The 24,440-nt window shown below is 36.1% G+C and overlaps 1 protein-coding gene across 3 annotated transcripts in view; it reads left to right on the plus strand.

Moving 5' to 3' along the window:
- LOC150102576 (uncharacterized) overlaps positions 1 to 24,440 on the plus strand; it is a 226,285-nt gene that overhangs the window by 91,928 nt on the left and 109,917 nt on the right. For all 3 annotated transcript variants that reach the window (XM_090399811.1, XM_090399813.1, XM_090399812.1), the window contains exon 3: positions 5,070 to 5,149. In XM_090399811.1, coding sequence (XP_090255937.1) covers positions 5,070 to 5,149 — 80 coding nt within the window. The remainder of the gene's footprint in view (positions 1 to 5,069; positions 5,150 to 24,440) is intronic.

Genomic DNA, 24,440 nt, shown 5'->3' on the forward strand with positions numbered 1-24,440 from the left:
CTTCTGTTTTTCACATCCTTTTGGTGTTCATTCATGCAAATTTCCCCAGATCTTCCTTTCGGAAATTTCCCCAGATCGGAATTTTTTCCAGCGGCAGAAAGGCTACTTTGTTATATTTGTTAAGTAATTTAGCCATCTTGTCTGTAACATTTTTGATATATGGAAGCGTGATAGTGTTTTTGAAATCTTGTTTCTGAGAGATGCTTGTAGGAGGTGTGTGGAGGATTTTTTTGATAGTCTTGGTTTCATAGCCATTCTTTTGAAAGATCTGTGTTAGATATTTTAATTCTTCATTTCTCTGTTTTTCTGTGCTGGAAATGTTTATTTTAAATATAAATTAGTTTTTATTAGACCTATTTTTTGTGAAGGGTGGTGGTGTGAGGCTGCATTAAGAAATCTTCCTGTGTTGGTGGGTTTTTTATATATTGAGAAAGAAAGTTTATTATCCTTTTTCATTGACTTCTAATAGAATGTCTAGAAAAGGCAGTTTCCTAAGTTGTTCTTGTTCTAAAGTAAATTTTATATTATTATGTAAATTATTTAGGTAATCTTTGAAAGCAGTGAGTTCATCTGTTGTTCCTGGCCATATGATGAATATATCGTCTATAGCGTAGCCATATTTTTGGTTTTTTTTATGATAATTATTTAAAGCATTATTTTCAAAGTTTTCCATAAATAGGTTAGCTATAGCCGGAGAGAGGGAAGAGCCTATAGCCAATCCTTCTTTTTGTTCCCAAAATTTGTCTTGATACATGAAAAAAGTATTATTTATACAATGTTTATAAAGATCTATGATCCGCAGGAAAAAGGTCTTTCAGGAGATTCACAGTTTCGTTTCTTGGAACATTTGTAAATAGGCTGATAACATCCAAACTTGCTAAGATGTCTGAAGATCCAATATAAATATCTTTTACTTTTTCAATAAAATGTGTACTGTTCTTGATGAAAGAAGATGTTTTTCCTGTATGAGGTAAAATCATGTTGGTGAGATGTTTTGCTAAATTAGAGTTCGGAAAGTCTCTACCATCTACTATTGGTCTTAAGGGAATACCTATCTTATGAATTTTTGGTACACCATAAAGTCTTGGAACTAATGGGTGTTTTGAATGTAGAGTTCTTTTGAGTTCTTCAGTCAAATTAGGTATCGTTTTGATTAGATCATTGGTTTTATTGTGAGCGTGCCAAGTGGGATCTCTGTCTAAAGGTTTATAGGTATTAGAATCTTCAAGAAGAGTTTTCATTTTATTATTATAATCTTCAGAGTTCAAAACTACCATTGCATTCCCTTTATCTGCTTTGATTATAACGATATTTTTGTCTGATTTTAATTCTTTGAGGGAAGTGTATTCCGTGTAAGGAAGATTCCTTTGAGGTAATTTACTTTGCAATAGTAATGCTGTGGTTTGTATGCAGATGAGATCTGATGTATTACCAGGTAAATTTCTTATTCCTTTTTCTATTTGAGCCATTATGTCAATTTTTGGGATGAAACGTGGCGTTAAGGCAAAGTTAAAACCTTTTAGGAGTAGATTATTTTCTTCTCTTGATAGGACTCTTGAAGAAAGGTTGATAACTACTTTGGCATAATCTAGGTGTTTTCTTTGTTTTTGTTTTTTGTGAAGAAGTAAGTTGAATTTTCTGATTAAAGTATGCTTCTTCCGATCAGAAATTGCCATAGCCTTGTTATATGTGTTGATGTCAATATTGTTCCACAGGTTGGACGGAAGAGATGTGGCTAACTCACTATGTAGAGAAAATGTATCCGGCTTATTTGTGCTAAGTCAGATCTAGTGGCTGCAATCCTTTCTCTCAGAATAGCTGGTTCCATTCTTCAGTAAATTCTGTTGGCTTTATTTGTATGGAATGCATGCTTGATTTGGATGAACTTAGGAACGATTTCGTTATCTCTGCATCGTATTAAGAATATAAGACGGTTGATGAAATTAAGATGTTTAATACATAATTTCTCTAGTTGCATAACTTTATACCAAAAGCACTCATCATTGATAGAAGTTGACCATTGATAGCTTTCTCCATTATTTTGGAGAGGATTGAGGTGATGACAACTGAGTAGTAGTTAGATGGTAGTCTTTTTTCTACCTTTTTTTTTTTTTTTTTTTTTGAATGGGTTGGCTATATGTTAGTTTCCATGAAATGGGATAGGTGCTAGCTGAGTATGAGTATAGTAGGTTGAAGAAGTGATAGAGAACAGGCGTTAGCTTTGGAGCACAACGTTTGAGTACAGTAGGAGAGATGCAATTGGGACCAGATGATTTTGTAGTGTTCAGGTGGTTTAATATTCTTCATGTGTCTTTCTGCCGAAAGACCACAGGAGACATAGTCTTCAGTTGCTGGTATGGAAGGAGGTGATTTGCCTTCATTATCTAAACAGTAGTTAGAGGAAAAGAGTGATGCTAGGAGGTCAGCTTTTTCTTTGGGTACTGCACTAGTGGTGCTATCTATATGGGAGAGAGGTAAAAGTGCAGGTGAGCAGAAGTTGCATCTGATGGCTTTTGCAAAGGAACCAGAAAGCACGACTACCGTTTGGGCAAGAGATATGTTTTATACTGTTGGCCTTTATGAAGTTCGATTTGGAACTGATAGTTGATTTACATTTACTGCATGCTTCTGCATAGACAGAGTATGAAACTTGGGTTCTTGATGCAAGCCACTTGTGGTAAGCTGCTTTCATACATCTTCTGTTGAACCAAGATTTGGAAAGTGGATGGGAATTTTGAATGGAATGAATGAATGCCTTCATGCCACTGAGGATGATTTCTACAACTTGCTCAGTGCAGGTGTTTGGGTCAGAAGAGCAGATGCAATAGCTCCAGAGATTATTCTACTTTGTACTGTTGTAGTGTCAGAGGACATGAGGTTGGGTGTGGTCTAAGGAGGGGTGTTCTGTGAGACACACTAGATTGTGGTTTGAGTTGCCAAGAGGAGAGGTAACCTCCACAGTGGGTCTGGAAGGAGAACTAGTTAAAAAAGATTATTGGACGAGTTGAGGGGATTATTCGGGTAGGTGTAACTACACAATTTTCATTAAATCATTGTTTATGGCAAAAACTTCCACATCACTTCCCGCTCAATCCGTAGTGTTGGGGAAGGAGAGCCTGTTGGAGTTTGCAGACATTCAGGTCACCTAGGATGATGACTTCACTGTTTGGGTAGCTGGATTGTAGATGGTCAAGCTTCATGGAGAGGAAGATGAAGAGGTCTTTGTGGTTTTCAGAGTTAGAAAGCTGGTAAATACAGCAAATGAATGTTACTAAGTGGGGAAAGGGAACCTTCAGTTAAAGTAGGTTAAAAGCAGGGGATTCTAAATTTAGCATTCTCTGGCAGGCAATGTTAGAACGTACAAAGACACAAGTGTCACCTTTGTGGCAAAATAAATCGTGTTGTGCCAGTTGACCAGGAAACCTAACTCATTACTGACCAGTTCAAGCCTATATATACTATCTGGTGGCCAGCTTGCATTACCACTGTTTTAACTTCTGTACCCTTGAAGGTACAGAAGTTAAAAATGGAGGAGGGGCTGGGTCTCTAAATATGTTAGTCATGCCCTTGAAGGGTATCATTCCAGTGGCACATCCCAGGGAGGGGGCCAAGGGGGCCCTAGCCCCTCCCCCCCAAAGAAAAAGGAAATAAACACTAGAAAATTTTCCAAAAATCTTTTCCTAATTAAAATTCATTTTTTTAAATTTATTTTGTGTCTTCTATTTCTATACTACTTATCATGTATTGGCGATTGCTGCAGCTGCTCAGTCATAGGTCATATGCAATGCGTAGTGTGTATTCGTAAATCATCTACTCAACTCGCTCCCCCCCCCCCCCCCCAAGATTAAATCTTGGGTGCTCGGGCCACCTCCAAGATTAAATCCTGAGTGCAACACTGTATCACTCACACTGTATGGAGAAGTGGGGGGGGGGGGGGAGAGATGGAAGTTGGAACCCTCTGCTCTGGAGGCCAAACATAGCATTTGCCATTTTAGGTTCCTAATGGGCAGGGTGGTGGTATTTCACCAGGTGATGAAGGTCATCTACCACCACCTAGAAGCCATATTTATATTCAGAACTTTCAACTATGATATTCCCATTGTCACATGCTGTCTAAGTTTGTTATTCATTAGGAACTCTGGAAATTTCTTTTCCTTTTTTCTTAATGCTGTTTTTTTTCCTTCCAGTTTTTATTTCCCAATTAAAATCCCCTAGCTTTCCTTACTAAATATCTTGTTGTATTTACCTTAAATTGCACCATACAACCTTAGAGCTATTGCCACTATTACTCTGTGGTATCTCTGTTGAATGGACATATTTCTTCTGCTGTCCTTTATGTCATCCTTCCATCCTATTTTCTTGAAAATTCCCATACCTAAACTCTATTCCCAACTCATTATCATCCTATGCCATAAGTTTTGGATCAAATTAAATGGTCTTCATTTCTTGCTATGATTATTTGGTCACCTTGCAAACAAAGGAGTATTAAGTATGGTTCCATGATTCAGTTTAACCTCAGGTTTTATATTTTTCTTCTTTTCCTTTACTGTTTCATTCAGTGCTGGCTCGAGGGTATGTGACACCCCTAGGCCCGTTTTATCAACACATTGTACAACAAGACAAGCATCATAAAATTCTTTATTGTTAATAAAGTTTATAGTTATTGTGAAAAAAGTGGCAACTTTTTGTACTATTACTTCGACTAATACTATTACTTTTTTTTATGATGTTGGTGCCCCAAGCCCAGTGCCTCTTGTGCCTAAGTTTAGAGCTGGCCTTGGTTTCATCTATACAGATGTTAAATAAGAGTGGTGATGTTGGGCAATCTTGACTGACTCCTCTGTTTATTGATTTCCATTCTGTAACTTTTTCATTAAATCTTAGCTATTTGACTGTTTTGATACATGTTAGTTACTGCTGGAAGCAATTGATTTGGACTATGTAACTTCTTGAGTATGATCTGTGGTTTGTTCTTTATGGCTTTGTCAATTTGAATTACAGCATATAATGTGAAAATGTGTAATTTTTAATTATATTTTCCATCTAATTGTGTTTTTTTTATGTTGCAGTACCAACTGTAGTTGAATTAGAAAACAGACTTGCTAAATTAAAAGGCATTTCTCCTTCATCTAAAGCTTCAGGGACTATGGTAGGATGAATTTAAGTTTATTTCACTGCTAATTTAAAGCATGAACTATTTGTGAACTTTTAATGCCGATTTAAAAAATGCAAAAACAACAGAAATAATGCTCAATTCAAAAAAAAAAAAAAATAGAAACACTACATGGAATTAAACAGTGCTATCTGCACATAAATAATGGGTAACTCTGTTACTCTTTTTTTTTTTTTTTTTCAAGGATTAATGAATAACTAATATCATTCAACCTTGAAATAAAGAATGTAGGTATTTCACTAATTCTTCAACTGAAAAACATTTCTCAGTCTTAAGGTTTTTGCTAATAATAACATTATTATTGTCATTATACAGTCTGTATATATATATATACATATATATACATCCCATATATGTCATAAAAATGGTATATACAGGATGGCCATAATGAAAATAAATTAAACTCTAGTTTGTCATAAAAAATAAATAAATTTTTTATTACAAACTAGAGGAGTAGTTTGCAATAAAAAAAGAGATGATAGAGTGAGAATTTTTCAAATATGTGTTTAGATAGAGGAACAAGAGCAAATGTTAGCAAAATTTTGTACAAATGAACAGATGTGGCAGACTGTGACATATACACAAGCAGGAAACTGCGTATGAATGAAAGTGTTAAGGTGCATGACCTTGATAGCAGTGTGAAAGAAGTGAGAAAGTCTATGAAAGATGATATAAAAGCAGTAGGAAACTAAGAAGGTTGTTGTTATGTCTAGAAATTCAGGGCTTCAGTGACTGCTTCACAATATTAAGTATAGGCTGGAAAGATTGGAAAAGTGCATGGGCAATGTCAGAAAAGGAAACAAGGTACAAAAGAGAATGTAAAAAAGAACAGAAAGGTTTTTTTTTTAAAAAAAAAAAAAAGATATGGTGATTCCATAATTAGAGGTGTGTTTGATTAAGCAGGAAAAAAAGTATTTTCCAATTATGAATATTTGTGAATGTGACCCAGACTTGGAAGCAGGCAGAGCAAGAGGAAGATGTAGTTGTCCTGGTTCTATGAGGAAACCCATAGAACAAGTAGCAGTGAATTAACAAACACTTATCAACAGTATTAACAAAGCTGATATGGCAGGGAATAAGGGCAGTAAATTTATATGGAATAGAGAGAACTTGGTCAAAATGCTAAAGTTGCTGTATGAAAGACATTGTTCAAAACAATTTTGACTTATGGATCTGAGTGCTTGTTCAGAAATAAAACACTTGTTCAAAGACTGGAGACCACATATATGAGGGTTCTGAGAAGTTAGAGTGAACAGATTGCATGAATGGCAAAATCATATTAAAAATGAATATATTCATAAGGAATTTGATATTGTTAGCATTCAGGAATGTGTATGAGAGGTAAATCTCAGGTGTTATGTTCAAACAGAATAGGAAAGGTTAACAAAAACAGGTATTTTTGATTCCAAGATGGGAGGAAAAAGACCTTGGGGAAGACCGGGATCTAGATGGATTTCTGCAGTTAATAGTGCCTTAGAAGGCCAAAATATAAGATCTGACAATATTTTAGTCTTCACAGAGAACAGACTAATAGAAGTTCACAATAACGTAAACTTTTCATCTATACTCCTTGTGGGTACATATCCTGAATGTGATGACGATGATCTTCTTGGGTCTAGCTCCCACTGATGAGACTTCATTAAAAGTCAAAGCCAATCTAGACAGTGACACTTTCCTTAAAAATGGCAATGTACACATCCAAAAAGGAAGTGTGCTGTGCATTATGTTATATCAAGGCATTTGATGCAAAGTCAAGAGCCTCTAAATGCAGTAATGTGGTTGTTGAGATACTTCACACACAAACTTTGTTTGCTTACACTCAAGTAAAGAATTAAAACAAGAATATAATTTCTTTTCTAAGATAATTTAGTTTTAACTTTGTGGAAGAACTTTCTTTTACATTCAGAACATCCAGTATAATGGAACACTACACTCCTGATGAAGTTTACAATAGAAATTTCCATCTGTTGGTATGACTATTTTCACTACACAGACCAGTAGAAAATTTCTCATCATTGATTTTCTGTAAGCATGTGGTGAAGCTTAGCAACCAAGATTGAACCATATAGTGCCTATTACGATGCATTTATGATGGATATTTCTAAAATAAACTGCCAGTCCTCTCAAAGAAGATATTCCTCTGCACAGACAATTACAAATATACCACCATCATGACTGAGCATCAACACATTTTATTAGTAATATAACCCTACCAAGAAATCATTCATGTCATGTCTGCACAATTATTCACCACAATAACCATATTTAGTCCACAAAATTTCTATAAGTGGATTGTCTGAAAAACATGGTTTTTGCAAAATGACAACAAAACTTAATTCAGTGAATTATTATTCTTGTATGGGCACTTCTGTGCAGTTCGAAGACTCATCACAGGTTACCCAAACTATTCACATGACCTATCATATCTCTCCTTGAACAGATTACCAGACAAAGCACTCACAACTGACTCTGTCAACCCATTCCAATCATTCCATTTCACAACTCTCCACTCTTAAATGAGCAGGCTTCAGGTTCAAATCTTGCCTTAGGCATGGATGTTTGTGGCTTTATGTGGGAGATGAATGTTATCATCACCCAGTGTGAGACCACTGCCCTGCTTATTGGAGGCATGAAATATCTTGAAAAAGTTCCATGCTTAATTTCTAGAGCAGGGTTTCCAAACTATGTAAAAATAATGAAAAAAATACAAAAAAAATGTATAAAATTAATAAAAACAGAAGGAAAATAAAAAGTATATATATATATGTAGAAAGTTTTTTACCTTGGATATATATTATGTTAAAGATACCAAGCAATTTTATAAGCTAGGTTTTTAATCCTTTTTCCCAAGTAAGCAAACAGACAAATAAGTCAAGTTTGCGGCTGCACATAGTGCAACTCATTGTAAAGGTGGAGTAAGCTCTGATCACTTTCCTTAGAATTTTCCCCTAATGCAAAGCACATTTCCTTGCGGAGATGTATGATGCTATGCATTAACGTAATGGTCACTACCCATATGGGTTTCGACTTTTATTGAGGTCTTGTCAGTGGGAGCCCGACCTATAACCCAAGGTAAAAAACTTTCTACATCTTGCTCTCATCCAGAGATTTTTATTTAATGAGGCCAAAGCACTTATGGCAACTTGTTTAGGTAAAATATTTATAAGCTCTGTAGTACTTCACGCTTGGCATTTTTTAGGTCTGACTTCCACTCAATAAATGTCGAAACCGGTATGGGTAGTGACCGTTACCTTAATGCACAGCATCATACATCTCCACAAGGAAATGTGCTTTGCATTAGGGGAAAATTCTAAAGAAAGTGATAAGAGCTTACTCCACCTTTACAACGAGTTGCACTACGTGCAGCCACAAACTTGACTTACTTGTCTGTTTGCTTACTTGGGAAAAAGGATTAAAAACCTAGCTTATAAAATTGCTTGGTATCTTTAACATATATACAGGGTTATCAAAATTAAAGTATCCGTATTTAAGACCTTGTGGAACACCACTCAGTGATCCAAATTATTATTATTATCATCTTCTTCTTCCCTTCAGGTATTAGGCCTAGTGGCTTGTTACGGAACTATTTTTAGCCCTTCTAAGCCATACCCGTCACAAGGATAAGGTGGCTAGCCCTTTTTTCTCCCGGTGTGTCCTATGTCATTAACTGCGTGGGTTCACAGGTCCGGTTTGCTTGTTTGCAGGAGGAAAAACCCCAGATAAACTAGACAGAAAAACCCTGCTGTCCACGCCCAAGACTGGCTAACTTGGCTATGTCCGAGAAAGATCCTTAAGCTCCTCACATCTATGACGGGAATCGAACCCAGGACACTCCTTTCCCAGGCATATGGTGGCGAAGCGCATAGCCACTCGGCTAACCATGCAGACATTATTATTATTATTATTATTATTAATGTTATGGGCAACTCCATGGAGTCCTTAGACTCATCGAGGGAGGCCCTAAACATCATGTCAAGAACTATTCAGCATTCACACAGTATCTATCATACTTTGCTTCGAACTCATTCACAGTCATGGTACCCACAATAGACTCTGGCAGCTTATTCCACTCATTCACACTCTCCAAGTAAAAAAAAACCTAGTTCTAACACCCTTGCTAACTACACTTGCTTAGTTTCCATGGATGGCCCCTAGTTCTCCCACCACCAGACCTGTTATGAAAAGTTTCCTCTGAATTAATCTTGTAAAAGCCCTTCAGTAATTTGAATGTCTCATCATATCACCCCTTTTCTGCCTATCAACCAATTTCTGTAACCCACAGATCTTCAACCTGTTTTTGTAAAGTTCATTCCATAGACCAGCTATGGACCATCAAGATCGAAAACAACAACTCTCTTCCTTTTCTAGACACACTTGTCACATGTCTTCCCTCAGGCCGCCTCTCCTTCACAGTCTACTGCAAACATGCATACATACACAGGCCAATACATACATAAAAATTCACAGCACCATCCAACGCAAAAACTAGGAATCAACAGTTCCCTCAAACACAGAGCCCTAACAGTTGCTCCAATGAACAAGCTCTGAACCAAAAATTTGCAAAAAACAGCTACAATAAAAAAACAGTTCACAAGATCCTTCATAAAAATGCCATTAAAAGTAAAGATTATAACAATACCATAGTCATACCATATATTAGGGGCATTTTGGAAAAAACAGATAGAACACTACTTAAATACAATATTAAGACAACCTTCAAGTCCCCAGCAAAATTAAGAAATTTACTTAGCTCCTCCAAAGATCCTTTTTCATACCTTGCCCACCCAGGTGTCTACAAAATTCAATGTACCTGTAACCTACCTTACAACACACCATCCCAATTAGAAAAGATGAACACAAATGCCACATTAAATAACTTCATTATGGTAAAACAGGCGATTCAGCCTACTACTTTTGTATAGTGTAGTGTTATGTAGTTTGTATCCTGTATGTACATATGTATGTTTTCCTGATGATGACCTCAATACAGAGGTCAAAATGTCAAATGTTACTTTCTTAATGATAAGTAATTATTCTAACATGTGTGTTGTGTCTCCATAAATTCTTCACCATGAATGCTAACCACTGTGTAACCTTAAAAGAAGGATGTGCCTTACACAACTGTCTGGAAAATATTACGGAACATTCTGCATTTCTTCCCATTCAAAGTTGTTTTAACAGTTAGCAGGTATAGGCTACGTAAAACTTGCATTCAATCGAACAAATTCCTTTGCATTCACCCAAAGCTACTGTCTCGTGCAGGTTTACAGTTCGTTTATCGCTGGACCATTCTTCTTTGAGGACATTTGCCAGTCGGGTACTGGCACCTGCTCAGTTACTGCCGAGAGTCATTGTTTATTGCAATATGATAAACAATTTTGTTGTGCCACAGCTACGGCAGCACCTGAGCATGGGTTCAGTCATTTTCATGCAGAATGGCGCCTGTCTACACACAGTTGATCTATACAGGAGGTTGTTCGAGAACATTTCACGGAAGTCAGAGTGATCAGCCATGCATGACTGCCTCATTCACCTGATCTTACCCCTGTGACTTCTTGCTGGGATTTCTCAAAGACAGGGTTTATAGCCATCATCCTGATAACTTACCAGCACAGCAAGACAGCATAATGTAGCATGTATGCAACATCAGTCCTAACCAGCTGCATTCTGCCATTGATCAAAGGAACTGCATCCTTGGCCATTGTGCAAAGGATGCAGTTTGTGGCATATTGGAAAGGGTTGCACATCGAGCCCATTAATGCATAATGGAAGTGCATGAAAATGTGTTATTTATGCTTGTATCACTTTTCTCCTTCTTACACACAAGAAAAATTACTACATCTACATTCAGTACATCATATAGCTTCCCTGGTAGTGAATTTTTGTACTTTTTTTTTTCTTTCTCAGATATCGCTTCTGCATGACACACAATCTATTCCTGCAAAGCTTGACTACTGTGCCCAAATCTGGGTGCCAGGGTTTCTTCTTAATGCGGAGGAGGTAGAGAGGATCCGGTATTAAAAGTAAAAGTTCTTTACTTTTAATGGCATTTTTATGAAGGATCTTGTGAACTGTTTTTTTATTGTAGCTGTTTTTTGCAAATTTTTGGTTCAGAGCTTGTTCATTGGAGCAACTTGTTAGGGCTCTGTGTTTGAGGGAGCTGTTGACTCATAGTTTTTGTGTTGGATGGCGCTGTGAATTTTTATGTATGTATTGGCCTGTGTATGTATGTTTGCAGTAGACTGTGAAGGAGAGGCAGCCTGAGGGAAGACATGTGACAAGTGTGTCCAGAAAAGGAAGAGAGTTGTTGTTTTCGATCTTGATGGTCAATTTTGAATACATTTGTGTTGTTTGTTTAGGTGGCTTAGGAATTAATTTATTCATCTAACTTTCTTTCTTCTTCTAGGATCCATATTAAATCATTCTTAGTACATCCATTATGCTATCCTTTCTTAATCCATTTCCATCTTCTTTTTTTTTCGTTTTGTCACTGACAGTACTTTTTGTTTTGCTTATAACATATCATTTGTTATTATACTTTGTGTCCAAAATATTTTTAACATTTTATGCAAATACTTTTTTTGAAATCTGTTTAGTTTCCTGCTTGTTTTCCATATCCATATATTAACAAGACCATGTTTCTGTTGAAGATCTTTATTTGGGTTTTATTATATTTGAATGATTTCTATATATTATTCAATCTTCTGAAAGCAATACTTGCTTTCATCAGTTTTTATATTATATCCTTGTCAATTGATCCACCTTCGGTGTCGATATTAACTCCCAAGTGAACTTCTACTGGTCAATTTTAATTTCTTTCTAGCATTTGTTTCTCACTGTGATGCAGCCATCTGAATAGTTTTAGGTTTGGAAATGTTGTAGTGTTGTGGTGGATTCCAGAAAAAGTCTCTCTGATTTAAATATATTTATGTATAGGAGGGAATGTTTTTTTCTATTGGATCTGGTGAACCATATTCATATCAAGGTTTGCCACCCTAGAACAACTGTAGTACAGATGATGGACATATTTTCTGTGTTCTTCTAGATTGATGTTGGCAGTTCTTCCTGTTTGTCTGAAATATAGTCAGCCCACAGTTGAGAAAACCATAGCTGGCAGAGTGCCAGGAAGAGTCAATTCATGTTGAATGCAAGAAAGGAATAAGGCGATGTATTATTTCATCGCCAACACACAAAATCATGTGCTTTATACGTAAAATTTTCCAACTTTTATACAAGCAAAATAGTTACCACTTTAATAACTAGAAAGTTCATAAAAGAAAAGCTAATTTTTCTACATGTAATGATAAACACTCATCTCTCCAATACATTGATTACCCTATTATCAGAATGGATTTGCCTTCCTCTGCTATGTGCAGAAGTGTTGAGGGTTCTCTCATCTATGGTCAGACTGTATTTAAGCTTGCAGGAGTAAAGAATATCATTGCACCAGGATACTTCAGGTGGTGGTGAGGATTTACAGATAAGTAGTAAAGTAGCTTATTTTCGGAATAGCCTGAAGGACATCTCTGTGTCATACTTTTTAAGAATGTAAGCAATTCCTTTTGAGGCACCTCAAATGTAGGGAAGGTAATGGATGATTTTTATTGTGTGTGTGTGTTCTGATTTTTCTTTTTTTTTAGGGAGGTGTGGCAGGGGGATGAAAAGGCAAAGAGCTTTGTTGAACTTGTTAAGGGAGAAGCCATTGGATAGAAATGTGCCCCAACTGTGATTGATTTCGGTGGGTTTTCTGCAGACTGGAAAAGGATAGTGATCTGTTTGGTACCAGATAACTAGAATGTCAAGAAAATGAGACAGTTATTGTTTTCCTTTTCAATGATGAAACAGATCCTTGGGTGTTGCTTTTGGGATGTGCTAAAAATGTTTCCAAAATCTTGGAGACCATCATTTTGAAACTGTCCACAAGTGTTCATCAGCACACTTTTAATCCTTATTCCTTGTCATCAAAATATTACCAAAATTAGGTGGACAGTGACAGTTGCTTAAATTTCCCTATAGTTTTCATGTTTATTGAGATTGCCTCTTTTTGGAATTATGGTTATTGTTATTATTGCTGGTGCATTGCGAGATTTATCAAATGGAAAGCGAAATGCAATGTTTTGCCATCAGCAAAACTTTATGCTGGATTGGCAGTCAGCTGGAGTAGATCATTTATATATATATAAGAAGGAAGAGGGTGAATGAAAGAATAGTGCTTCTGGGACCCCTGCATTAATTGTATAGTTAGAAAATAATGAGCCATCCACATTCACTCAAAGTGAGTATTTAGTCAGACCCAAATTGCAGAAGTATTGCTATTAATATTAATGTTATATATATATATATATATATATATATATATATATATATATATATATATATATAATAATTATAGTTATAATTATTATTGTTGTTAGTAGTAGTAGTAGTAGTATCTGAGACTTCCAGGAAGTTGATGACTCATTGAGGGAAGCCATACAACACCATACCAGCTGTGATACCTTCTCTTAAACTCATTCACACTGAATGCACGCACCACTTCAACAGGCAATCTGTTCCACTCACCCACTGCTTTTGTGAGAGCAAAATCTAGCTTGGACCCCTTTTTTAACTGTGCACAAACTTCACTTCCATGAATGTCCCTTGTTCTCTTTCCACCTTCCATATAACAAAAATGTTTCATCACACAGTATACTATAACACCATTCACAAGTCTATAGACTCTCATATTGTCCCTCTTTCTCCTGTTTACCAGTGTTCGTAATCCATCTATTCTCAATTTGTCATAATCTGCATTCCATATTTCTGCTATAATCCTTGTAACTCTTCTTTCCACCCCTTCCACAGCAGCTTCCTTATCATCTTCCAACCCAGGAGACTAAATCTGTGCACAGTAGTCCAGTTGTGTTCATATCAAGGCCTTGTAAAAAGTAAAATTATTTCCTCATCCTTACATTCTAGTTTTCTGGGCTAAGCAGACTGTAGATACATATGCTGAGTGACTTTCACATCATTATTAGGTTGCATACCGTAGCCAAACTTTCACACACACACACACACACACACACACACACACACACACACACACACACACACACACACACACACACACACACACACACACACACACACACACACACACACACGTTCTTACCATTCCTTCAATGATAATCTAGTCTCCTTGACCCTCTTCATTATGTCCAACCCCAATAAATAATTGTTTCAGAATCCTGATGCCAAATCCATTCAAGTGGGCAATCCCTCTTATGCAAGTCTTTTCTGCCATGAAACTCACTCTACACATCTAAAACCTCACATCCATTTCTTCTACCCTGTGCATTGAATCATTGCTATCATATTCCTTCTTTTTAACTAAATACTTCTCACTAAGAAACTAATGATTTTCCCTGTCTTAATTTCTTTCTTTCTTCTTTCAACAGTTCTTTCATATCTTCTCGTATACTATATTTGTCACTACTTAAATCATTAGTTCCAACAAGTACTACTATCTTTCTTAATTTTCTTTTGTCATATCTTAAATTTTGCCCCCAGAAAGCTGGAAGTAGTGACTCTGTTACCAGGCACAAATTTCAAGATAGAATCACCATACCTTTTTCTTCTTTTTTCTTATATTTGAATTGACTTACTTTGTTGTTGTTATTATTATTACCAACTTCAATGCTTTTCTCCTTTTCTTTTCCTGATTATTTTTCTCATCCCATTTATTTCTTTAAACATTTCTTGGCTTTTCCTAACTCTCTGGTTGATTGTCATTTAATTTGACAAATGATAACTACCACTGGGTTTAATAGTTCGTCCATTCACAAGGTACACTACAGAAACCAAGGAATGATTTTATGTATGCATCTCACAACCATACGCCTGGGAAAGGAGTGTCCTGGGTTCAATTCCCGTCGCTGACGTGAGGAGCTTAGGATCTTTCTCAGACATAGTCAAGTCATCCAGTCTTAGGCATGGACTGCAGCGTTTTTCTCCCCAGTTTATCTGGGATTTTTCATTCTGCAAGCAGGCAAACCGGCCTTGAGAACTCAACGCTTCTACAGACATAGGATACACCAGGAGGCATAGGGCTAACCACCTTATCCTTGAGTACAGTTGCAGTTAATTGAATAGAAAACCCTTGACACCGCAAGGTAAAAAAAGGGGAAAAGGAAGAAGAAGAACTTATTAAATCTTTCCACAATACAGACTCGAACTTTTCTGCCAACTATCATGCATACCTACTGAACAATGACTGACATATGCCAGCTACCATACTCCACATGTTCCTGTTTTTTTACTTTTGTGTAACGGTTTCTACATGTTCAGTTTTAAATATGTAATGGTTCATGTTTACTGCTTATTGTATATTTTTGTTCTTCCTAACTCAGAAGAAGCCACTAGCATATGTGCCAAAACTAGTCAGTTTAATTATCCATATTATCACAACCTATTAAACCCAGTGCTAGTTATCATTTGTTACATTTATGTTTTAGTTGAAAAATCTGCATACTCATCATGCTTAATAATTTGTTTAATCTGGATATTTCAAATATCCAGTTATTCTCATTCATATTTTTACATTGATTTTGCAACACTATTGCTCAATAGGACAAAGGCTCTCTTCGTTGGCACATACATTAACTTTGATACTGCGTTGTTCTGGCAAGTTTTTGGCACCATTTTTCTAAGATGTCTTAAGTTAACAATATTTCTACAAAATGTTACTAACTGCACTTAATACAATAAATCCACTGAAACTATAATAAAGTACTAAAGATACACCAGAAAGCTTGATCTAAGAAACACTAAGTAAATCAAAAAAAAAAAAAAAAAATCGCCAATCTGAGGAGATTGTCAGAACATGTCTACACTCAGTATAGCTTCGAACCAGATTTTTTCATTCATTATTTCATTTTTAGATACTTGAATACATCCTTATAGGAGTTTCCTCCATTAATGTATTTCTCATTTTGTCAGTTGTATTATTTTCTACATTTAAAATCTTGCTCTCCATCTTTCAATAATCTTATCATCTTTACTTAGCAGTACACCATTTTTATCCCTTAGTACAGATATGACTCGGTTTACACCACTTCAGTTTATGCACACATCACTTTTGCTTCTCTTATTGATTAGGATTGAAAGAGGTGATGAATCATGACTCTGCCCAACTGTGTATATGAAGTGTAGACACAGATGGTCCTGCCATTATAATAAAATTACGTTGTAATAAAACTAAGATTAAAAAAAAAAACTGATTTAACTACAGCCTAAAATTTAAATAATTAAGCAAAAAATGGAATATTATTTTTATTATTATTATTTCATAACACCTCCAAGGAGTTCAAGGACTCATCGAGGGAGGACACCTACTCTACAACTCTCCATCTCCACCACTCCATCTACCAACTCACCGAACCTCTACTATTATCATCTATATCAATGCCATCTAGTATTTTTTATCTGTAAATTGCATGTGTTCTGAAGGGCCAATTTGTCTGTATGCAGGATGAAAAGCCCAAGTTTCCGGGCTTTTCATCCTGCTAGGAAAAAACCCTGCTACCTCTGTATGAGATCAGCTAACTCACCTTCAACTGAAAAAGCCCCTATAAAGATTCCTCCCATCACTACGAGAATCAAACTTAGACCTTTTCCAATTGAAGGGTGCAATGTACCGTCGTTCTTCCAATTGCACTACGGAGGTGCTATATAAAATGCAGTGAGAAAAAAAAGCAAATTACATTAACCATAGTAAAAAAAAATAGACTAAGAATTGCAAGTGAACTTGAAAAATATGCACTGGTATCTAGACAACAGAACACTGAAAGGTTAAACGTGTGGATAGACTTATGTGTTCGTCAGACATGTCGTAATAGATTTAACAGTATTGATATGAACACAGATGGATAAGAAAATAACTATTTATTAACTTAGAAGCTAATATTTCGTTAGTATTATATCCAGCATCTTCAGAGCACACAACACAAAGTTTGTTACAAATGCAAGACAACCAAAATCCAGTGTAACAGTGGAGCTAGTATAAGTAATTGCAGCATGCAACACAAGAATAAAGTCCTAATAGGGTGCCATCTAGGTTTAAAAAAAAAAAAAGTTCGAAGTTTTGAAATAGTAGTCCAAATAATAGTCTTAGAAAGTTTGAAAAAATAAAATAAAATAAAAGTAATAAATATTAATTTGGCCTTAGGATGACTGTCTCCCAAATCTTTGGTAGATTTATACGACCATTACATTCGCCTCAGTGAACACAAAAAATATATCTGACACTTTCGCTATGGTAAGTCGGCTCTGGCAGACCATTCTTTGGATACCCCAGCACACAGGATCAATTGGAAAAAAACAAAAGTAATGCACAGAAGCTTCTACAAGTCAGAGAGGTTGTTCCTGGAATCAACAGAAGCCTTAAAACATACTCCAAACCTTAACAAGTATGGCTGTATAAATCTACCAAAGATTTGGGAGACAGTCATCCCAAGACCAAATTAATATTTATTACTTTTATTTTATTTAATTTTTTCAAACTTTCTAAGACTATTATTGGGACTACTATTTCAAAACTTTGAACTTTTTTTTAAATATTTTTTTTAAAACTTAGATGGCACCCTATTAGGACTTTAGTCTTGTGTTGCACGCTGCAATTACTTATACTAGCCCCACTGTTACTTGCACAATCCAGTGGTTGTCTTGCATTTGTAACAAACTTTGTGTTGTGTGCTCTGAAGGTGCTGGATATAATACCAGCAAAATATTAGCTTCTAAGTTAATAAATAGTTATTTTCTTATCCATCTGTGTTCATATCAATACCGTTAAATCTATTACAACTGAAAGGTTAAGCCTGATTCGCAAGAGCATGACACTACCCTTGCATTAATAACAGAGAATGTGACAGGGTTACTCAATTCCTCTCTTAACTAGGAGCAGAGCTCAACTGTTAAGAGAGGAATTGAGACAATTCTACAGCCATACCATTACTTATTATCAGAAAAGAAGAAAACCAAACAGGCATCTCTATTGTTTTTAAAGCAGTAAATTTTCTTTCTTTTTCTTAAACATTATACAATTTTCAATATGTAAATTTCATAAAATAAAACATTTTTTAAGTATTTTGTGTTGATTACTGAAAATCTTGGAATGGAACCTAATGTATTTATATATGTTCCCATTATATTTATGCTTCAATTTGCACCACTTCATTTTATGCCAGAAATCTCAGGAACATTTCTATGCCAAGGTAAGGGTGAGTTGTATCTGTACATGTTCTTTCTTCATTTAGAGCATATTTTCCTTGTCACTCCATAGAATATTCCAGTGTGGTCTACACTACATTTTTCTGTATTCTTCTGCCATCTTGTCCACAAAATTTCTCTGCTCTTCTTTTGCCTGCTCTTTTAACTAAGTAGTCTCTCTCTCTCTCTCTCTCTCTCTCTCTCTCTCTCTCTCTCTCTCTCTCTCTCTCTCTCTCTCTCTCTCTCTCTCTCTCTCTCTCACACACACACACACACACACACACACACTTCCTTAATTCTCTGATACTAAGCATTTAATTTTGTCTTGGGTCATTTGATAACTAGTCTTTGTTCTTTTTTCTTTCTTAGAACCCAAACAGATTATTGCCTTATCTTATTACATGCTATCATAAAATTTTTCCATCTCCTTTCTTTCATATCTTCTGGGCTTCCTTTCTACTACCTTCTAGTTTTCCATCCTCCAAAATGTGAAATCAATTCTTTATCCTGTTAGGATAAAGAATTGAACAAAAATATTCCTTTATTTCAGCATTTTTAGACATCTTTTCCTTCCTTTTTGAAGTTCCCTTACTTGCTGAACTGTGGAATGCAACAGATTGACTCTCTTCAAACAAAGTGCTTCAAACAGCCCCTCTAGCTGGAAGCTGAAGTTTCCAGCTAGAGAGGACAAAAAAAAAAAAAAAAAAAAAAAAAAAAAAATCAGTTACTTATTAACTGAAAAAAAAAAACAGTGCATAAGGAAAGAAGCCAGAATGGCACCCTACCTTAGGATCATAATCAGTACATCTTCATATGTACCTGCAAATTTGAAATCTTTGAACGAGATGTTAAATTGACATGTGAATTAAATGTTGTTGAAAGGCTTCCATTTTGCTTATCTCCATTCAGTGTACCTATGACATTGTTGCTAACGTATAGAGCGGTCTAAAAAAATTACCAACAGATGCCGCAGATTTAATCCAGATCCAAATTTTCCACAGCTGTACTTCTTAAAACCAAATAGCCATGCATGCATGCAGAACTATCTCAAAAATGGAATGGTCAGTGTATCAAAAAAAAAAAAAAAAAAAAAATGTGTTCAAATGTGTACCTTGACAGAGGTAATGCCAAAGTAGTCATGAATGCAAAAGTATATGTTGAAAAAATGCAAAACTTACTTAATAATCCAAACACCTGCAGTCTACTTGGCTGTGACCCTACTTATTACACCAACAACAAGGCCACCAATTTGAAGATATCAAGAAATGTCTTGCATCTAAACAGCCTTTAGTTCCGGAATTTATAGAGCTCTTAAGATACACAAGCAAAAAAGAATGTAGTGTATGCTACAAGTGGTACTGCATGTAGTGTAGTAGTCTACAGGTAAAATAAAAGTCATTTATTTTAGTCAGTATTAGTACTTTTAACTTTTAATAATTATTTTTGATAATATTTTACTTGCATTAGACTGTATTATGTGCATGCATGTGTGCGCACGTGCGTGTGTGTGTGCATTTTTCTCCCAATAGTAACCTTACCAGGAGGTAATTTATTCCTACATACTCCATTTACATACAGTGCTTATATTACATGTAGCTTATAAGTACTGATTAGCATTTCTATTTATATTTTTGTATCAATTTTCATATTTACATTTATCTTTTTATATATACATATATTAACACTATACAGTATAATTCACATAATATCAGTATTTATGTTAGATTACAAGGGCTGGAAGTTGATTTTATTGGCAAATTTAATTAATTCTATGTAATACTTTTCGATAAGTCTCTGTTTTGACACTGGCTACTTGTCTCCGGAAGTGATGACGTGTTGTATTAGGGGCATCCGGATGGAGTCCAATAGCTGACAGTAGTAAAGTATGTGGTCAACGGTCTGTTGAAGGTGTGGACTGCAAATGCATGATGGTGATTCCAGGATATGGAATCTGTGTACGTAATGTCTTAGTTTTCCATGTCCTGTTAGTAGTGTGGTTAAACCTGGAGAAATGCCGTGTTTTTTCAGCGGAGTCTGCTTCTGATGCTTGGCAAGAATTTTTTTTTGTTGATCTGTTTTTTGATGTTTTCCATTCTTCTTTCCACATGTCTAGGCTTTTCTCTTCTGCAAGTGTATGCACATTACGTATGCGCATTCACCCAGCATAACTTGATTTTCCATCCCTCTAGAGTGAGATTTCAAACCAGATTTCTTGTCTGTTTTATTAATGCAATATGGTTGTTCTGTTTTTTTATGCCATCTATAGTGCTTCTACTATCACTGTAAATTGTTGCTGTCTTTTGATGAGAGGTGTTGAGTTCTAATTCCTGGAGATATATAAGTGACTGAACTATAGCAAGTTGTTCTGCTTGGTTGTTGGAGCAGAGAGGATGCAGTCTAGAGCAGCATTCTTGTATGATGGACTGTCTGTTGTATGCAGTGAATGAACAATCGACGTTCCCTTTGGTTTTTCTTCCGTCAGTGTATATTTGGAATTTGTCATTTTCAGAGCTTTCCTTCTCCTTAATATTTGTTTTCTTTGCTGGGTGAGGCCACTTACTGTAGTGAAGCGGACATTCATAGCAATTTGGATCGATGTTGCAACTTTCATTTTATCTTCCGGAAGTGACATCATATATAATAGATAATTCTTGTATTATCAGGCAGATCGGCTATAAAGCATTGAACTCTGTTTAGTTTTTGTTGGTTTATCTTTGATTTTAGTGTATGTTTCCGGGCAGGTGCAGCATAAGATATCAGTGATAGTATAGCTTCGGTATATATTGTTTTTAGTGCTCGTTGGCCTAATCCCCATTTAATCCTTGCTGACTTAGCTAGGATGTTTACTATTTGTGAGCTTTTTTCGGCAACATATGAGATGTGCTTATTGAAAGGAAATTTTTTGTCTATTGTTACTCCTAGGTATTTTAGCTCACTGGCTACCTCGAGAACTTCTCCGTTTAGGAAGACTGTTACAGGTTTTGATTTTTTGCGTGAGATGTGGAGCACTTTAGACTTGGTGCTATTGAAAGTAACTTTCTTCTCGTGTGCCCACTCTGCAATTTTAAAGAGTTCTTCGTTGGCAGTTACTTCTAACTGTAAGCCGTCGCGTCCCCGAATCATTATCATCACATCATCGGCAAAAACTATGACTTTTGTTTCAGTAGTGAAAGGAAGTCTTAATAGCGAGTCATACTGGATGTTCCAGAAACCTCGCCCACAGCAGGAACCTTGCGGATAGTCTCGTTTGACTTTTTTCATTACAGTTGTGGTTTTTAATGTCATAGTTGCTTTTCTGTGTGAAAAATAATTTTTTGTAAGGTAGAGTAAGTTTTTAGGACATTTTAAATCGATTAATTGATTGATTATGGCTGGCCACCATGCTGCATCGAAGGCTCCTTGTACATTGAGTGAAATCAGTAGTACGTCTTTTTTTTTTTTGCTGTAGATTGTCTTCTGCGAACTCTTTAACCTCCATAATTGCGTCTACTATGCTGGACTGGAGTCTGAATGCATATTGATTGCTGCTTAATAGGTTTCTTGAGTAGACATAGTGCATTATTCGGTTTATTAGAAGTTTTTCTAGTACCTTACCAGCAACTTTTATGAGACTGATTGGGCTGTATTTGTTAATTTAGTCAGATGTTTCTTTTCTTGGTTTGATTATAGGTATGATTTTTGAGTGTTTCCATATTGAAGCAAATCGTCTTCTCTTTAGGCATTTGTTATACAGGGTGTTCGGGATAAATTTGACAGTTTCGTAAGGAAAAAGAAAATCTTCTTTGTATCTATTAAATTTAATGAATTGACAAAAAACATTACAGGCAGAGTTAATTACAATACTATCAACAAGATTTACTCAAAATAACCACCATTAGCATCGATCACAGCTTCAATCCTGCTTCGGAACCTCGAACAAGCTGATGCTACAGTCTCCCTGGGAAGGGCCGCAAAAACTGTTTTAATTTTATCCATTAACTGGGCTTTTGTATTACTGGAAGTGCGATTGGTGTCTTTTTCAACTGCGCCCCATACAAAATAATCCATGGGGTTAAGGTCTGGGGAGTTTGGAGGCCAAACATTTGGACTGGTGAAGTCGTAGAAATTTTCAGACAACCATTTTTGACTTTTCCCAGAGATGTGGCAAGGGGCCGAATCCTGCTGCCATACATACAGCCTACCATTGGCTACCCTTGTTATCCAGGGCTTGACTACAGTGTTTAGCAACTCCACGTAGCCATCTGAAGTCAACCTGAGGCCCTCTTGGAAAAAATGCGGAGGCATCACATTGCCTTCAGAGGATACACATCCGAAAACCATCACAATTTGGGGAAATTTAGTCTGCATTACACGAGGAATGTCCTTTGTACTGTATGCAAGCCATCTGTTATTCTGCGTGTTGTGTTTTTGATCCTGGCAAAAGTTTTTCTCATCGGAAAAGAACCAGATTGTTTGTGGTTCCGCAGGATGTTTCACTTTGCTTAGAAGTTTCTTCGCGTTTATCAAACGTTTTTCACGGGCCTTTTCTGTAAGCAGCTGACCTTTGCGGCGCTTGTATGAGTAGTAGCGGAGGTCTTCATTGAGTGCAAGCTTCATAGTAGAGGCTGCAACATTCATTTCACGTGACAAAGCCCGAATTCCAATGCAAGGGATCTTCAACACCTGTTCCTGCAGATTTGCGAGGAATTCTGCTGTACGAACGCAATCAGATCGTCTGCTAGGGATCTTTCTTCTTGCTACATCCTCGTAGTCACCATTGCAAGTCTCTAGTTCATGCCTGATTGTTTTTACTGTATTCAGGGAGCATTGGGCAGCAGTCGAAATATCCTTATTTTGATGGCCGGCACGAATCATCATGATACAAGTTATTCTCTTCCATGATTCAGGTGGGTTCCAGCTATCCATCCTTTCTGACATCTTGTATATGAATGAAGAAGGGTCCAACCTTTTAAATGAAGAGAAGTGTGTGTTAATACATGTAACTTACGGAAAAATATAATTAATTATAAATATGTCAAATTTATCCCGAACACCCTGTAAACTGCTGTTATGAATTTGGGGAATTCGAGAAACACTGTTAGGAGTATGTCACTGCTTATTCCGTCTTCTCCAGGAGTTTTTCTTGGATCCATTGATCTTAATATTGACTCAATTTCATTAGTTGCAAATAAGTTGTCATCAGGAAAGTCTATATCTGTTTCCATTCTTTGTCTGCAAGTTTTGTGGATTCCTTCATCTGTTGATTCGTCGTCATCAGGAATAAACTTCTCTATCATAATAGCTGCAGTTTCTGCTAAGTTTTTAGTGTAGGTGCCATCTATTTTCTTGATAGTTGATAGTATAGATGTTGTCTTGTTCTTGCTTGCTGTTAATTTATATATGCAATTCCAAGGATTTGATACGGTTGAAACTGGACAAAATGTTTTCAATGATTCTGTTTTCTCGTTTGTAATTTTGGACTGATAGCTGTATTTGGCTTTATAGTAGTTCTGTCTTCTGCTCTCTCTTAAATCTTGGTTATTGTATGTTCTTTGGTATATTCATCTGAATGCGTTGACACGTTTTCTTAGGACTGTTAGTTCATTGTTCCACCAAGGTACTGATTTTCTTCCATCGATTTTTAGCTTCTTGGTTGTTCTGAGTGTTTGGTTGCTGGATTTTATCATACCTGATGAAAGTGCAGAAGCAAGGAAGTCTATATCGGTTTGTGCTGATGCCCAGATGGCTAGGTTTTTGTCTAAGCTGAGCTGTTGTTTGCTGTTTGCATTAAAATTATGTTCTGAGATTAAGCATTATAATTCTCTTTTTAATGCTTTTATAAATTTCTCTAGGTTGGTTTTATTGGTCAAGTATTTGATGTTAATGTGATGGTTTGTGTTGTCTATTCTGTTTAAATTTTTGTTACTGATAATGAAACTTATTATGCGTCAGAACAGCTTTCCTCTTCTTCGTATTTCCATTCAGAAACCCAGGTAAAATAGCATTGTTTGCCATTGTTAGATCAACAAAGCTGCTTCCTCTG

Source organism: Typopeltis vanoorti, chromosome 10, assembly GCF_054136105.1.
Source record: "Typopeltis vanoorti isolate ZY-2024b chromosome 10, IOZ_Tvanoo_1.0, whole genome shotgun sequence".
Lineage (NCBI taxonomy): Eukaryota > Metazoa > Arthropoda > Arachnida > Uropygi > Thelyphonidae > Typopeltis > Typopeltis vanoorti.